The sequence below is a fragment of the Nycticebus coucang genome, chromosome 12 (genome assembly GCF_027406575.1).
Source record: "Nycticebus coucang isolate mNycCou1 chromosome 12, mNycCou1.pri, whole genome shotgun sequence".
Taxonomy (NCBI): Eukaryota; Metazoa; Chordata; class Mammalia; order Primates; family Lorisidae; genus Nycticebus; species Nycticebus coucang.
Window position 1 is genome coordinate 101,786,733 of NC_069791.1, and position 17,098 is coordinate 101,803,830.

Here is a 17,098-nt window from a genome sequence, read left to right on the forward strand (position 1 = left end):
GCTAAGCAAGAAAGAGCTAGAGCAGGCGTCCTCAAACTGCAGCCCGCGGGCCACATGAAGTGGTGTGAATTGTATTTGTTCTCATTTTGTTTTTTACTTCAAAATAAGATATGTGCAGTGTGCATAGGAATTTGTTCATAGTTTTTTTGTTTAAACTATAGTCCGGCCCTCCAAACATCTGAGGGACAGTGAATTGGCCCCGTTTAAAAAGTTTGAGGATGCCTGAGCTAGAGCATGGTTTTTGAGAAGCCTGGCATTTGGGAACAGAGCAGTAGCTTCTTGCCCATTCCTGCCTATAGAATTATACTACAGTCTCATTGGTGGAGAGAAAATTGGATTCCAAGTAAGAAGATCTGGGTCTCAGTCTTTTTTTTTTTTTTTTTAATTAAATCATAGCTGTGTACATTAATGCGATCATGGGGCACCATACACTGGTTTTATAGACCGTTTGACACATTTTCATCACACTGGTTAACAGAGCTTTCCTGGCATTTTCTTAGTTATAGTGTTAAGACATTTACATTCTACGTTTACTAAGTTTCACATGTACCCTATGTACCCTTGTAAGATGCACCGCAGGTGTAATCCCACCGATCACCCTCCCTCCACCCATCCTCCCCCCTCCCCGGGTCTCAGTCTTAATGGGTCCTTGAGCAAATCTCTCTACTTGTCTTGAGCCTTAATGTTCTCGTGTATGTAAGGGACTTAATATTGGCCCTCTTCTGTGTACTTAGGCAAGCAAAGCAGGAACTTCACATATCCATGGCTTTGACCCAGAAACATTTACCAAGCTGTCTTTCTAGACATATCAATGTCACTGTCCTAGAACAAGTTCCTTATCTTCTCTTACCAAACCTGTTTGCACCCAGAAGGGCTCTTGGCTGGTTTCCCTATTGCATGTGTGTCTGAGGCCTGTGTACAGGCCGGTGGCTTTTTCTATACCTTAGTACCAAGACAGCCCAGGCTGCAGCACTTACCTCTTCCTTCACTTTGGCAGCTGGAGACTGGAGTCTGGCTCTTTTGTTCATGTGGCTGTTCCTTCCATTCTCCAAGTCAAGAAGAGTCCTTAATTTCTCTGCTTCTAACTCATAGTCCTGGGTGAGAGAGACATTGCAGAGGACAGATAAAAGCAGCCAAGAAGGGACCAAAGTGTTCTTGTGCCCCTTCACAGCTGGTCCACAGCTGCCCTTTGCCATGTGCTTGTTTTATAACCTACACTGGTCACAGCTGCACCCTATGCTTACTCCCAGGAGGTTTTGAGAATTAATCTGTACGTAAGCAGCTAGTAGCTACATCACTGAACAACATACAAAAGTACCCTCACAATTCCCTTCCACCCCCACCAAGGAGTGGGACTGAGTTCCCCTCCAGGCCTTTCTACAGGCCTAGAGATCTTTAGCTTCTGCCTTTTCACTTAGCATTGTCCTGTAACCCTTTAATCATACTGCTATAACCTAGTCATCATGTTTACTAGTTTGATGACTTTATAACCCATCAAGAGGATGTATGATAATTCACATAGCCGTTCCTCTGCCATTGGTTATGTCCGTCATTTCTAGTTTGTTTTGCTGTTGTAAATACTGTAGCAAGGATTTTTGTTTATCTTGCGTTATTCTTTTGTATTTTTATCCTTTGAGATAAATTCCCCCAGAGCATTTGCTGCTTCAAAGAGTATAAAACCTTTTTACAGTATTCGATGCCCAGTATCATCCTGTTTTCCCAAAGGGCTGTCCTAGTTTGCACAGCAGCCAGTGGTGTCTGAGGACAAAAAGAGTCACCCCCTGTTACAATTTCTGCAAAAATCTCATGGCTTACCTTCACAGCTTGCTGGTACTTTTGGGAACTGGTGCAGACCTTCTGTACTTCCTGTTCTCTGCTCGCTATCTCATCTAGCAGGTTCTGTAAAACATTTAAAAACTAATTTTAAGAAAACATTGATAAAGTAGCTGGAATCTTTAGAATATGAATTTATTCTTCTCTAGTACAAAGTGTAACAAATAGCTCCCTTATATATATTTGTTCATGACAAAAGACAATTTTAAGGTCCTATAAAGGAGGGCCAACTGGATAATTATCTTTTCCAGGAAACAAGTGTTTATTGAGTGCTCTGAAACACCAGGCACTGTTCTAACATCTTATTCAAATTATCTCCTTTTTCTTCACATGCTCTTGTGAGGTAAAAATTCATGATCTCAATTTATGAATGAGGAAACTGAGGCACACCGAGTTGCACTAACTTGTCACAAAATGCAGATGGAACCAGCATTTGAATCTTAAGCTATTGGATTCCGTGTTCCTCATCCCTAACCCCGAGGCACTGCCTAGGGTATTGAGGAGGCGGTATCTGGACTTTGGAAATGGGATTTTCCCTAGAGTGGCTCCTCTTGTGTTTCTCTGGTCCTTCATTGTATGGCCAACCCTCACTGAGCACCCACCCTGGGCCAGGCCCTGAGCCAGGCACTGAGAAGAGAAAGGGAAGCGGGACATGCACAGTTCTTGTTCTCAGAGGCAGGAATGGGGGCCAGTGAAGACACGGGCCTGCCAGGCCTTCACCCTGCTCCATCTCTCAAACCTGGCTCCCTCCTGCAGAAAGAGGCTTGCTGACCTCTGGTCCCTCCTCACCACTGTGCACCTGTAGAGCAGCTATGGCCACCCTACCTTTTGATTCCTCAGCTTGGTCTCCACCTGGTTGAGGCTGTCTGTCTCCTGGGGTTCATAACTGGGTATGCTCGACAAGAACTGAAACATGTGGTCACAGCTGCTGCGGTAGTCAGCGTAGGCAGCCCCGGCACTCTGCAGGTTCTGTGCCCTGCCAAGGCAAAGTGGGTCAAGTCGCTGCCACAGTGAGCAGATGCTGCACTGAGACTTCATTTTTATAAAGGAGAAACAACTAAATGTAACTTAGCTGGAAATAACCTAAACATTTCCCAGAAGAGGGTGAATTTTTTTTTTTTTTAGAGACAGAGTTTCACTTTATGGCCCTCAGTAGAGTGCCGTGGCCTCACACAGCTCACAGCAACCTCCAACTCCTGGGCTTAAGCGATTCTCTTGCCTCAGCCTCCCGAGTAGCTGGGACTACAGGCGCCCACCACAACGCCTGGCTATTTTTTGGTTGCAGTTTGGCCGGAGCCGGGCTTGAACCCGCCACCCTCGGTATATGGGGCCGGCGCCTTACCGACTGAGCCACAGGTGCCGCCCCAAGAGGGTGAATTTTAATTATCAAGTATTGAGTCTGAGTGTGGGAACATGGTAGGTCCATCTGTACTGACTTAAATTACAGGACCTAAATAACCCACAAATCAAAGGACAGCCCACCAGGGAATTCAAGAAGTCTTAACAAACCAAAATAAAGCCAAATATGTGGGGTACAGCAAAAGCAGCGCTTAGAAGGAACTACATGGCATTAAATGCTTATGTTAGAAAAGAAAAATGATCTCAAATCAATGTAAGAAAAGCAAAGTAAACTTAGTATAAGCATCTGAAAGGAAATAATAAGTAAAAGAAATAGGAAGCAGGACATCAGGAAAGGAAAATCACTGAGCTAACAAGTTCTTTGAAATTGTCAATAAATCTGTCAACCTCAAACAGACTGATCAGAAAGAAAAACAGAAGATGCAAGTACAACAAAAGAAGATACATCAGGAATCAGAGGGTTTGGTCACCTCAGGTCAGGCAGCCATTAAAAGGTTACCAAGAAGATGTTAGCAATAACTTTATGCCAATAAATTTAATGACTTAGATGAAATTGAAAAATTCCTTGGCTCAGCGCCTGTAGTTCAGCGGCGAGGGTGCCAGCCACATACACCGGAGTTGGCAGGTTCAAATCCAGCCTGGGCCTGCCAAATGACAACAACAACTATAACCAAAAGATAGCCAGGCGTTGTGGTGGGTGCCTGTAGTTACAGCTACTTGGGAGGCTGAGGGAGAATGGCTTAAGCCCAAGAGTTGGAGGTTGCTATAATCTGTGACGCCATGGCACTCTATCCAGGGCGACAGTTTGAGACTGTGTCTCAAAAAAAAAGAAAAAGAAAGAAAAATTCCTTGAAAGATGCAAACTACCCACATTAACTCAAAAGTAAATGGCTGAAATAGTGCAGTATCTATTTAAGTTGAATTTGAAGTTACAAACCGCAAAACAATGTAGGCTCACATGGCTTCATTGCTGAAGTCTACCAAGCATTTAAGGAAGGAATATCCATTCTATGCAAACTCTTAGAAAAAATACTGGGAAATGGTCACAGACTCATGAGGTTGGAAAAATGTGAGACAGGAAAAGTAAGATACAGTGTGTATGGGATACTGCCACTTGTATGTCCCCCCCCCTTAAGCTTGTATAGATCATTTTTGGAGGACACACAAGAGACTGGCAACAGTGCTTAACCTTGGTTGAGGTGAGGGGGTCAGTCATTATAATCACAGTTTGAATTTTTTCATTTTGTGTATGTATTGCTCTTTTTAAAAAGAAGAGACTATTCAGAAAACCGTCTTAGATGCCATCAGAGGACCCCAGCTTGGGGCCTCCTCTGCCCGCCCCTCACCTGCGCTGGACTTGCTGGCACAGGTTGTCAAAGCGCTGGCCCAGCTTGTGCACCTCAGCCTCCTGGCGCTCCAGGTCTGGGCAGTGTTCCTGGAAGCGGCTGGCCAGCGCACTCGAGCACTGCTTGGTCGCCTGCAGGTTCTGCTCCACCTCTCCCAGGAGGGACTTCTGGGCCTGCAACTCAGAGGCCATGGCCTGCCCGGGTGGAGAAGAGACAGTGGTGCTGTGGCCAGAGCTGCTAGGAGCCAGGCGACACTACCTATAGGCCACCTGCTTGGGGTGAGGAGGCTGAGCCAGGAGTAGGAGGGCAGGGGCTCAGCGGCTATGCCTCTCAGGCAGGGCCGCTTTGCGTCTGCTGTGCCCCATTTTGTTATAATGAACAACCCCTTGAAAAACTGACTTCCGAAAACCCTGCCCTAGACTGGAACAGCCTGGGAAGGCTTTGTTCTTCAAGGGAAGTCATGAAGTGGAGTGTAAGGGACTGCCTGGGGCCACAGACCGAACTGGCTAGGAGGCCGTGGCTCCTCCACCAGCTGACACTGCCTGGTGGGCTGTAGGCCCAGGATGCCAGCTGTGCTCATCAAGAGGGCCTGGGAACCTGGGTTTTATGCAGATTTATTTTTAAATCGTGGTATCTGAAAGTCTACATTCCATGCAAACCCTGAGAACAGCTGTGATTCATGCCACAAGCAGTTCCCATTGGACACAGTTGGGCACTCCCACCCTGGAGACGCTGGCTGCCATGTCCTCTCCGAGTCTCGGTGTCTGCATCTGTCCGGAAGTACCTGAAGCCCTCACCTGCTTCAGAGCAGGCTCCTGAGACTCAGGCCCTAGACTTACCACCAGCTCCTGCCTCTTGCTGTCCAGGGTGCGGCTACTCTCAGGCACCGTGTCGGCCTGGCTCAGCTGGTTCTCGTGTGTAGCCAGCAGCGCCCAGGCCTGCTGTAGGCTCTTCTCCAGGCGGTTGGCCACAGCGACCCTGCGTACACCAGTCAGGAGTGGGGATGTGCCCTACTGGGCCCCTGACCCTGCCCTGCCCTCCCCACTGCCTGCCTGCCACCCACTTCTCCTGGGCTGAGTCCAGCAGTTGCACCAGGCGCTCATATTTCCGGTTGGTGTCCTCCACCCGTGTCCGCAGTAGGGGCACAGTGCCACTGCCTGGGAGGGCCTGGATGAAGGCTTCACACTCGGCTGTGTTCCGAGTCTTCTCCGGCTCGATCCGCAGCAGTGCATTGGTAATGTTCTGTGGGGACCCAAGCCTCTCAGTGTGGCCTCAGGCATTCCTCCACCCCTAAGGACGTGCCCAGGGTGGGCGCAAAGATTCCCATACTTCAGAGACAGTGGAAGTAGCTGGGGAGGCCTGGCCTGCTCTGGGGAGTCAGATGGGGGTCTTTATGCCAGCCCAGTGGGCTGTTTTCAGTGAGAGCATCCTTAGGATTGCTGCTGCAAGTGGGCTGGGTTAGCCACAGGGATGCCAGCAGTGAACAGGCCACCATTGGGCATGTGCTGTTCTAAGCGTTTACATGGATGATTCCATTTAATCTTTGGGGTAAGGTGGGCACTGGCACCCGTCCATTCACAGGTGGGGCCAGGCAATGCCTGAGGCTCCAGGCATCCTCTCAGGTCTGACTTGGCTGCATCAGGGGCTACTGTACTTCTCTGGACCCAGGTTCCTCTAAAATAAGAGAGCTAGTCTTGCCCCAGAAAGATGCAGTGAGGACTCAGGACATTCTGTACAGGCAAGGAGGCAAGAGAGGGTGGGCCTTGCCTGGGGGTCCTCCCCACCAGCCTGCGAGCAGGGACCAGTCCACTACTGAAAAAACTGCAGCCCAGGGGCTTGAACGTGTTTGTGGTCAAGCAGCTTGTGACCTGGCTCTGCAGAATTCCATGGCTCACCTTGTTGTTCTTCTGCAGGGTATAGCTGTAGCCCCTCGAGATCAGGTCCTGGCAGGACCAGCTCAGACAGTTGGGATACGGAGACAGCTGCCTTGGCCACCTCTTGCCACATTCACTACTGTCACAGTTACAGCAATGATTCTGTGCTAGGCACTGAGCTGGCAGTCGGCAAACCACACACAGGCCATACAAAGCTTTGCCAGCTGTGTCCTGGGATGTATCTGGAAAGTGTCAGGACTGGGTACCACCTTGGTCTAGAACCTGGGGAGGGGGTGGGAACAGCCCTGCCATCTCTATGACTTGGGACCTGGCTACATGTGGCTATCCCTATCGACCACCAGCAGTGAATGTCCAAAGACCCCATGGGGATTGAACAGGGTCCCCAGAGAGCCAGAGGGGCCTAAATACAGGGCTTCCCCAGACCTAGCCACAGCCTAATGATACCTTGAGGTCCTTGGCCCGCTCAGCACTGTCCTGCACAGCCCGGCCCTGCTCCAGTGGTGGCCGTAGGATCCCTGTGATGGCCTTCTCCTGCCGGTCCAGGTCCCTGGCAACCTTGTCCAAGCCAGCCAGCAGCTGCCGCCCCTGCAGGTCAGAGGCATCTACCAGAGGGAGGAAACACAGGGTGAGCATGGAGTGGGTGAGGCCAGCTAGGACCTTTGGGGCTAGTCCCTCTGGTGTCAGACCCTTGCCATCCCATCCACAGCATACCCAGGCCCTAACCCTTCCTCCCTGGTGCCCCAGAGCTTTGTGCTGGTCAACCCAGCACCCACCTCCGGGGTTCTCTGCCTTCAGCACCTTGTGCCGCTGCTGCAGTGTGCACTTGCTTCCTGCTGCCTTCTGCCGCACGCTCCGGAACTGGCTGCCCAGGCTGTGAGGCAAGAACCAGCTGGGGACCCAGGCAGCCCAGCAGCCCCCAGCCCCAGAGGGAGGGTCAGACTCCAGCAGGTGGCAGGGGTGGCAAGGGCCGTCCTCTGCCCTGGGTTCAGGACCCTTCTCTCTTCCTCCTTCTCCTCCCTCCTGACTTTCCTCTCTTCCCCCTTCCCTTTTTTCTTCATGGCAAGTCTTACTACCTAAAATTCTTTGTCTCTCCATTGGTCTTCTTCACCATATTGTTACCTTTGGGGCAGAAGCTCAATAGGTATTTGTTGACAAATAACGGCATTTGAATCACTTTCAGCAAAGAGTTCTGGGGTACTCTTTGTACCTCTCTGTGTCTACATTGCACCAGGCAATGATCTAGGCCCTGGAGATAACTAAATCCAAAGAGCCCAGGCCTAGCAATACAGGCATGTACACAAATCATCTTCTACACAGTGGTGTGTGCAGTGGGAGAAGATGCCTAAGGGCCTAGGGAGGCATCCCGCATCCTGCAGCACATGGCAGGGCAGGCACTCTGGAGTTAACCAGGTGGCAAGCGGGCTTTGCAGGTGAAGGGGTGCAAGACTCTTGAAGAGAAGCCCTGGCCAGACAAGGCCTGCAGTCAGCACACAGCAAGTCAGCTGGCCCAATGACCTGCGCCTCCCACTCGAGCCTCCAAGGGAGTAGAGGTGGGGGGTGTTGGCAACCCCCAAGGCTGAGTCAAAATACCCAGGGCTGGGAACCCTGGGGCTGGAGTCAGCCCCTGCTAGCCCCCTCCTTTTGCCCTATACCTGTCAGCCAAAGCCAGGGCCTCTGGGTCAGTAGGTGGGATCATGAAGCACACAGCAGGGGCAGTCAACTTGTTACCAGCGCTGTCCGTGAGCTCCCAGCTGTCCCCGTTGTTCTTCTGCAGAGTGTAGCTGTAGCCCCTTAAGATCAGGCCCTGGCAGGACCAGCCCAGACAGTTAGGATACAGAGAGAGCTGCCTTGGCTGGCAGCCTAGGACCCCAGTCACCATCTCCCCTGTACGCAACTCTTAGACCTGAAGAGAGGCTCAACCCAACTATCAGACCCTCCTCAAGATGTTTAACAATAGGGTTGGGAGGGGACATGTGTTGGGTCTGCAGGCCTAGCAACCCATCTCCATTTCCACAGCTCTTTGAGGGACCATTCCTCCCCATTCCCAGTCCATTTCCCATCTCTGGGTGGACATGTGACTCAGGCCTGGCCCATGAGAGACTGGCATTCCCCAGCCACTGTGATTGGTTTAGGGTAGACATGTGACTCAAACTAGGCCAATGAGAATATTCCTTGTGACTTTGGCTGGAATGACTGGGGTTGCTAAGCTGGCAGAATTTAAAGCCAGGGCAGCAGAGGTGAGAGCAGTGTGGGGTGCAAGTCCATGGTGAGGGGAAGGGTCAGCAGAGAGTGACAGCAATGAGGGAGATGGACCCAGGTTCCTGAGATGATGTTTGAGGCTCTAGATTTAGCCATGTTACCCCTAAAACTTTTAAGTGACATGAAAAGAGGCAAATCTGAGCCCATTCTACCTGGGGCCCTAGGGCAGCAGCTCACCTGGTCACTCTCAAAGTCACAGAGTGCCTCCACAGGGATGGGCTTGAGTGGAGTCTCCCGGCGGTACTTGAGGGGCACCACCTGCTGCGCTCGCTTCTGTAGTGCCCGCACCACATCCTCATACTTGTCCAGAGCCTTCTCCTGGTCCTGAAGAGAGCAGGGGTGGGGGGCCCAGGTGAGACTAACAGCTTTCCCCTAGGAAGAGGGGGAGTGGAGCTAGATCCCCCCAGTCAGCAGGTAGGGAGTTATGGAGGGCCTGATCCGAGGCTGAAGGCGGCTGGGATACAGAGAGGCCCCACCGGGCCAGTGGGTTCTGGGCAATTGCTCACGTCTAGCTCCCGCAGCAGCAGCTCAATCTGATACCGGTCCTTGAAGTCGGGGCTATATTTCTGGTCCAGATCCAAGTCCACCTTGCGCAGCAGCTCCTGTGCATCCTTCATGTCTCTGTGGAACTAGGGAACCAGGTGCCCTGTCACAGACAGGAAACTGCTGGGCACCCAAGGCCAAAATGGGGACCTTGTGCTGAGCCTCAGTCTCCTCTGCTGGGAGACAGTGTAACCCTTCCCAGCCTGGACTCCTGGAGTCCTCACAGGGAAGAAGCCGGTCTCTTCTCACCAATCCTTCCATGCTGACACATTACAATACATATCTATATACCAGTAAGCTCTGGGCTCCCTTTTATTCCACTCCTCTTTCTGTGCCAGGAACACCCTGACATGACACTGTGCTTTCATTCTAAGTCCTGATACATATGCCTCCCCTTTCTGTTCTTCAGTATTCTCTTGTCCAGTCTTCAGTCCATCAACTTTTGAGTTAAATACTTGGGCTGCACCATTAATGGGACTTGGGGATCCTCATGAAACTTGTGTGTCTCAGACACCAAACCAGGAGTTACAGGGTGTTGCCTGTAAGTTCAGTTTTTCCCAGATACTCCAATCTTGAGAATCACCTGCAGCTTATTAAAAACATACATGTTTCTTCTGGAAATGTGTCCCTCACAGAAACAGAGGATAAACACAGTGTAGTCTACAATGTGCCGTTAGCCACAGAAAGGGAGAGGAGCCTGACGCGCCACAACACGGATGGGCCTTGCAAACGTGCTCAGAGAAGCCAGGTGCAGAAGATCACATGTTGTGTGACTCTGCTTAATCTTCATGTCCATTTTAGACATGAAACACAGAGATGGCAAGTAGATAAGAGGTTACCAGGGGCTGGGAGAGGGACAACGGGGATGGAGTTTCTGTTTGGGGTGATGAGAAAGTTTTGGTCACAGACAGCTGTGATGGTGTGTTCACAATATTGAGAACGCAGTGAATACCACTGAATTGTACACTTAAAAATGCCTAAGATGCCACAGTTTATGTTATTATATGTGTATTTTACCTAAAGTAAAATGCACACACTCATTCCTGGGCCTTATGCCGACCTAGTGAATCAGATCCCGGACCCAGTTTCCAGGGAAGACTACAGGGGCCTAGCAGGCTCACGGCACGCCTGTGCATGCTGTCAGGACTGGGAGCATCTGGGGCCTGGGGTGGCAGCCCTGAAAAGCTCCTTGACCATTGGACATGAAGCCACGAGTGGGTACTGAGTGCTCTCATGAGACAGCACCCCAGGCTGGGGGCTCCTGGGGCCAGGCAGCTACCTGGTGGTAGTCCTCCATGTACTTCAGGTGGCTCTCCTCGCAGATGAGCAGGTTCAGGTACTCCTTCCAGTCTGCGTGCACGGCCTCCATGTGTGCCTGCCAGGGGAGGGGGCAGAGCACTTATAGCACTAGAACTGCAAGGAAGGACCAGCAGGATTCCAGGCCCAAGGATGGTGGAGATCGTGGCATCTGGCATCTGCCTGGGTGTGGCTGCCACAGGGGCAGCCAGCTCTTATTTAGAGGTGGGAGGAGGACATAGGAGTTTGTCAAGGAGCCAAGCAAGGCTGGTGTTCAGGTTATGCAGTGGACAGGGGGCAAGTGGGTCCACCCACTTGGCACCTTTAAAAAATTCTCACGAAGGCACTGTACGGGGTTGAACAGTACCTCCCCCTACCCCACAATTTTGCATCCATTCAGAACTTATTTGGGAGTAGTGTCTTTGAAGATACAGTTAAAGATCTCAAGGTGAATCATCCTGGAATGACTGCAGGCCCTAAATCTAATTGGTGTCCTTTTAGAAGAGGACAGGATACAGAGGCGTGTGCAGATGGAGAAAGAGATGGAAGTGATGAAGCTACAGGCCTGCGGTTGCTGGTGTCCACCAGAAGTGGGAGAGACAGGGAAGGATTCTCCCCTGGAGCTTGCAGAGGGAGCAAGGCCCTAGGACACTCCAAAACTGTGAGAGAATTAATTTCTGTTGTTTAATGCCACCAAGTTTGTGGTTATTTGTTGGCGGCAGCCCCAGGAAACCAATATAGGCCTCGAATGGGCTTCAGAAGTCCAGGGGCTGACAGTAGGGTATGGCAGAGTCAGAGGGAGGAGATAGGGAAACACAGTGACAGATGGACTCAGGATACAGTCTGCAGGACCCCCACCTTCGGGAGCAGCCTGAGGCTCCCAGGAGGTGTCGCACCCTGGGGCACACGCACCTCAATGGAGTTCCGCCCCGGGTGCTCCGCTGCCAGCAGCTGGTCGCCCTCACTGTGCAGCTTGTTGATCCTCTCCTCTTTGGATTCCAGGTTCCGGTTGATGAAATTCTGCAGTGTGGGGGTAGCACACCGTGCAGGGGACTCAGTGCTCAGCCTGGCAGCCTCATGCTCCCTCCCAGTTCCCCCGCCCCAGTCCCCCAAGCCCCAGCACCCACCTACCTCATACTGGCGCCGGCGGCTGGGGTAGTCGAGGTTGTGGTCACTCCAGTCATACTGCATGCGGCCCCTGGCCTGCTGGTCCAGCCAGTATAGCTCGTTGGTGCAGCGCTGCATGTAGTCCTGCAGCGAGCTCAGATGCTGCTGCCGCGCCTGTGATGCCGCCTGTAGGGGCAGGACAGGCTGGGCTCAGCCAGGCTCTGCCACTTCCCAGCCAGGTGCCCATCCCATCCACACCTATGGAAAAGTCACCTGACCCTCTGAAATGAATCAATTCATTCAGCAAACGTTTGCTGAGGTCCAACTATGCATCAGGCACTGGGAATAATGCAGTGAAGGAAACAGACAAAACCCTCATGGGACTGACATTTCCGTGGAGCCTCAGTTTGCTCATCTATAAAATGCAGATAATGACTTCGCTAACTTCCTAAGGCACATACACTGGCATACAGTTGGTGCTCAATAAATGTCAGCAGGTACAGCTCCCATTTTTATCTTTATCATGATCATCTTATAGAGGGCTCAAAGTGGGGGAGCGGGGAGGATGAATGTTTGCATTTTGCTCTGTAGGATAAGGACAGTAGATAACATGTATATACAGCAGTCCCTGTGCCGGGATTGTGCTAAGGACTTCACTAATATTAAATAATTTAATCCTGAGGCGGTGCCTGTGGCTCAGTGGGTAGGGTGCTGGCCCCGAACCCAGCCCTGGCCAACTTAAAAAAAACAAAACGAACAAACAAAAACAGTGACAATAATTTAATCCTCAAAGCAATCCTATGAGACAGAGACTCATGAGAGCTCCAGTCCACCCACAAGGAAACTGAGGCGCCCAGAAGCCTAAGTAATCACTCCAGGTCTCACCACTAACAACCCAGGGCTGGAGGCAACTGGGTTCCTAGCCGCTATATGATGCTGTCTCTATATTCGCACTTCTGAGATGTTTAGAACTTTTGTACATGGAAGCACTTTGGTAGCACTTACGCAGTTTTTAAAAGAATACATTCTTTAAAGGTTTGGGAGAGGGGAGTAGAATGCTTTTACATAAAAGGCATGGAGTGTGGTGCATGGGTGTACTTGGCACACAGCAGGTGCTTCATAAGGAAATAAGCAGCAGGAGGCGGGACAGCTTGCACCCCTGGGGTCTATCAGGAAGGGGCACGGACACATCTCTTCCCACCACATCCCCTTCCATTCTGACAGGGGTGTTCACTGCATGCTCGTATCACGTTCAAAGAATAAGCTCTTGTCTCACCAGCAGTTTCTGATACTTGGCCTGGAGTTCGCTGTTCTGCTCCTGAGGACAGAGCACTGGTCAGGGCCAGGATGCAGGTGTGACCCCTTCCCTCCCTGGGTCCCCACTACCACCACTGCGCACCCTACCTTATCCCCATCCTTGGCCAGGTGGGGCCCAATAGCCTTGACCTCATTGTGGAAGATGTTGTGCTGCTCCACTTGGTGGTCCACCAGCGGCAGCTCCGTCCCAAAGCTCTGACTGCTCAGCTTGTCCTGCCCAGGCGGCAGGGGGAGGGGACAGGACATGGTTGGGGGTGGATGATGGGAACAGCCGAGGGGTGAGTATGGGCCCCACAGTGAAGCAGGGAGATGCCACCGACACCTTCACCCAAGTTCCAGGTGAGTGTTTACACGAGTCATCTCCCAGCAACCCCAGGGGCTCATGCAGCCACTGGTTCCATTTCATAGATGAGGAAACAGAGGCTGGGCAGGGGGAATTCACCTGCCCAGGGTCACACCGCTAAAAGTGGGGTAGCTGATATTTAAACCCGGGAAAGCCAGCCAGGTAGCCACTCATTTCTATATGGTGGAAATGCCCCATCAAGGGCACAGTTCGGGCTGCGGCAGGCTGGAAGTCTGGCCACTCCCTGCTGCCTGCCCACAGAGCCCTGCCAGGACCCCAACAAACTGGGAGGGGAGGCCTTAGGGCAGTTGCATGGAGTGACTGATGGGCCAGGAGCAGAAACTTCCACTTCTGATGAGAGACCCTGGACTTGGTACCACACCTCTCTGAGCATCACTTTTCTCATTGGCACATCAGAAAACCTTGTGGTTCTGGCCCCCTAGCAGGATGGTAATGCCCACTATTCAGCCCAGCCCACACGGCCCCCTCCCGAACCAGAGCCAGGGGCCCTGCCTGCCATACCAGCTTCTCCTCTACCAGCACCTCCCAGTTGACCTGTGGGTCCACTTCCTTCACTGCCAGGTTGTAGATCTGCTTGTGTTTCCCACGTAGGTTGGTGACACGCTCCTTCAGCTGACGGATGCTGGGGAATGGGGAGAGGCCACCCATTTAGTGGGGCTCACTGGCCGAGGGCAATGCTTATGCCACAGAAGAGGGCCTCAGTGGCCTGTAAGCACAGAATGATGGTGGCCTTGGGTCCAGACAGTCATTGTACCCTCCCACCCCTCCTCTTGGCCACTTCCCTTCAATCTTCCTTCTCCCATCAAGGTTTTCCTGATTTCCTACTATGTGCTTAGAACCATAAAAGATTCCAGAAGAAACTGGCAGGTCAATTGCTGTCTGGAGCCCACTATGGAGCAGAGGACAAGTGCAGGGGTCACGGGGCACCAAAAGACCCCTGTTCCTGCCATAATGGCCGAGGGTAGGCCGTGAGAGTCAAGGGGGCTGGCTGATCCCTCTGTGTTATGCCTCAGCATGAGTAATGAGCCTGGGAGGTCAGGAATGGGGCCCAGGCAGAGGGGAGCTTGTGCATAAGCTCAGAGGTCAGATAGCACCGTGACTCAGGGAGCTTTCATAATACTGTGAGCAGAACAAGGAACATCAACACCCCCAACTGCAAAATGGTGTACCCATGAGGACAACATGAAGCGCCTGGCACCTCATTACCCCTCAATAAACTTCCTGGTCTGGCCACAGCCCCGGATGGCTCCCTTGGGCCCAGGAGTGGAAGGGACTTACTCTTCAGCGATCATGTCCCCCTGGGGGTGCTTCATGTGCTTGGCAATGGCTGCATCTGCCTCCAGCACGTACAGCAGCTTCTCTGAGTCTGACACCTTCTGCAGTGCCATGTCCCGGTGCTCAGGCTGCCGACCCTCCTGCAGCTGGACCAGGTCCTGTGAGGGTCACCAGAGAAAGGGGCTGAAGGGAGTGGGACTGCAGTGATGGGAGGGCAGAAGGAAGGGGCCAGAGAGGGGCTTCCCTGCCCCAGGCCAGCCTTTCCTTCAGCCATTCAGCAAACACAGCTTAAAAGCCTACTGGGTGCTGAGCACAAGAGGTGTGGCCCTGCCCACCGAGGTGCAGCCTGGGAGACCACCAGGAAGGTAACAACATGTAAGGCTCATGTAGGTGACTGCAAGTTCTCACGAGTCTGTGTTTATGAGGGAAACATGCCAGAGATAGAATGAGGGAACCTACTTCAGCTCCAGTGGTCAGGGAGGCCCCTGTGAGGTGGTGACACAAGCTAAACATGAAGGATGGAAGGGAAGCATGTTCTAGGCAGAGGGAACAGGCTTTGCAAAGGTCCTGAGGCAGGGCAGAGCAAGCCATGCCTGAGGCTTAATGAAGACCATGAGGCTGGGAGGCCAGGAAGGAAGAGGAAACAGGAGTGGAGAGAGGTGGGCTGGGCAAGGAAGGGAAGCAGGATCTGTGGGCAGGGGTCCCCCAGGAGGGAAAGGCAGAGCCCCAGGGGCTCTGCAGGGAGAGGCTGTAGGCAGCCAGCCCATGAGTCAGGAGGGCAGTTGGCTATCTGTGACAGTGCCTGGGGGAGCATGAGGGTGGCACCTGCGGACGTTGGTGAGAATGAACAGAGTGGTGAGATACTTGGGAGGTGCCACTGGTAGACTGCTGATGAGTCCAGGGTCTCAGTTTGTTTAGGGAAGAGCAAGGACAGCAGTCAGGAGAATAGGCAGCTAAACACGCACCTGTTACTTCATTCCACACACATTTGAGCTCCTGCCCCTCAGGGGAAGCGATGACCTGTCTGTTAGTGAGGATGGAGGGTTGGACACTCAGTCCCTCCCCCTTGCTGGGTCTCTGTGACCCCTTCTCTACAATTGGAATGAGAAAAACCCACCCACAGAAGAGGCAAAGTGATCTGAGAATTACAAATCAGCAGCAAAGAGGCGGAGCACCTGGAGGAATGTGCTCCCTCTGGAGAAGCCTTGAGGACACATGAGAAGAAGCCAAAGACACCGGGGAAATCATGGAGAAGGACCATTTACACGAAATGTCTGAAACAGGCAAATCCAGAGAGACAAGAAAGTATATTCGTGGCCACCTGGGGCAGGGGTGGGGATCACACTAACAGCAAGTGGGCACCAAAGATCTCATGGGGTGGGGGGTCGGTGCGGGGGAGGGAGGAATATCCTGAAACTGATTCATGGGGACAGGTGTGCCACTCACTAAAGTTCCTAAAAATCACTGACTGGTACATTTACAATGGGAGCATTTCACGATACAGAAAGTGTGACTTGATGATTAAGACCGGGCTCCATGGCTCGTGCCTACAATCCCAACACTTAGGAGGCTGAGGCAGGAGGACCACTTGAGCCCAGGAGATGGAGGCTGCAGTGAGCTATGATGATGCCTCTGTACCCTAGCCTGAGGGACAGGGTTTCACTTAAAAATTTTTAAAAAGAAAGAAATGGCAAAAGAAACTAGAAATGCATAGAGGTGTTGTGGCTACCAGTAGAGAGACTTGGCTTCCTCTTGGACCATCTTTCCTAGAGGAGGGCAGGGCCAGGGCTTGGGGTGAGGCCAAACTCAAAAGATCCATGGAACCCAGCATCCCCTAACCCTGGGGAAGGCTGGCCAGTTGATTACAACAAAACATCACGCTTCTTGGCTCATGTAGAATTTTATCGACGCTATCACCACCAGAGGATCTGAGTCACAGATCAAAGATTAATTTTGCAAACAGAGAAGTTAATTAATCATTGCCTAACTCCTGCAGGGGCTGGGTGGGAATGCATGGTCTCTGAAAACACGCTGGATGAGAGAGAAAGAACATCCAGATGAGGGGGCTGGTGTTCAAGAGTCCAAAGTCAGGCTGATTGGATCGATGGTAAGCGGTCCAGGGTCTACTGACTGGGAAGATCTCTGGGGAGCTGTCTGGAAAGTGGCCTCTATCTTGGTCTGGGCAATGGTTACTTGGGTACCTCACCCATGCAAAACTCTGCAAAGGTGAACTCTTGAAATATGAATACTTCTAAGAACTTTATATTAGTTATACCTGAATAAAAAGGTTTTATAAAATCATAGTGACTGGTGTATCTAGTAAATTACACACTGATGGGCAGTGATTGAGCAAATAATGGCAGATGTTACTGGTAGAGAGAGAAGTGGGATGTGAATATGCACTGTACAATTATTATCATCTTTGAGACAGAGTCTCACTCTGTCTGCTTGGGTAGAGTGCTGCAGTGTCGTAGCTCACAGCAACCTCAAACTCTTGGGCTCAA

The 17,098-nt window shown here is 51.7% G+C and overlaps 1 protein-coding gene across 1 annotated transcript in view; it reads right to left on the bottom strand.

The window, feature by feature from the left end:
• PPL (periplakin) overlaps positions 1-17,098 on the bottom strand; it is a 51,204-nt gene that overhangs the window by 5,072 nt on the left and 29,034 nt on the right. Inside the window, exons 3-20 of the mRNA XM_053557349.1 lie at positions 14,598-14,752; positions 13,821-13,941; positions 13,043-13,168; positions 12,915-12,956; positions 11,663-11,824; positions 11,444-11,551; positions 10,515-10,610; positions 9,199-9,321; positions 8,870-9,016; positions 8,086-8,237; positions 7,207-7,304; positions 6,878-7,035; positions 5,602-5,780; positions 5,378-5,516; positions 4,539-4,732; positions 2,659-2,809; positions 1,816-1,899; positions 978-1,094 (exon numbers count right to left, since the gene is read on the bottom strand). Of these exons, the coding sequence (XP_053413324.1) occupies positions 978-1,094; positions 1,816-1,899; positions 2,659-2,809; positions 4,539-4,732; positions 5,378-5,516; positions 5,602-5,780; positions 6,878-7,035; positions 7,207-7,304; positions 8,086-8,237; positions 8,870-9,016; positions 9,199-9,321; positions 10,515-10,610; positions 11,444-11,551; positions 11,663-11,824; positions 12,915-12,956; positions 13,043-13,168; positions 13,821-13,941; positions 14,598-14,752 (2,352 nt within the window). The remainder of the gene's footprint in view (positions 1-977; positions 1,095-1,815; positions 1,900-2,658; positions 2,810-4,538; positions 4,733-5,377; positions 5,517-5,601; positions 5,781-6,877; positions 7,036-7,206; positions 7,305-8,085; positions 8,238-8,869; positions 9,017-9,198; positions 9,322-10,514; positions 10,611-11,443; positions 11,552-11,662; positions 11,825-12,914; positions 12,957-13,042; positions 13,169-13,820; positions 13,942-14,597; positions 14,753-17,098) is intronic.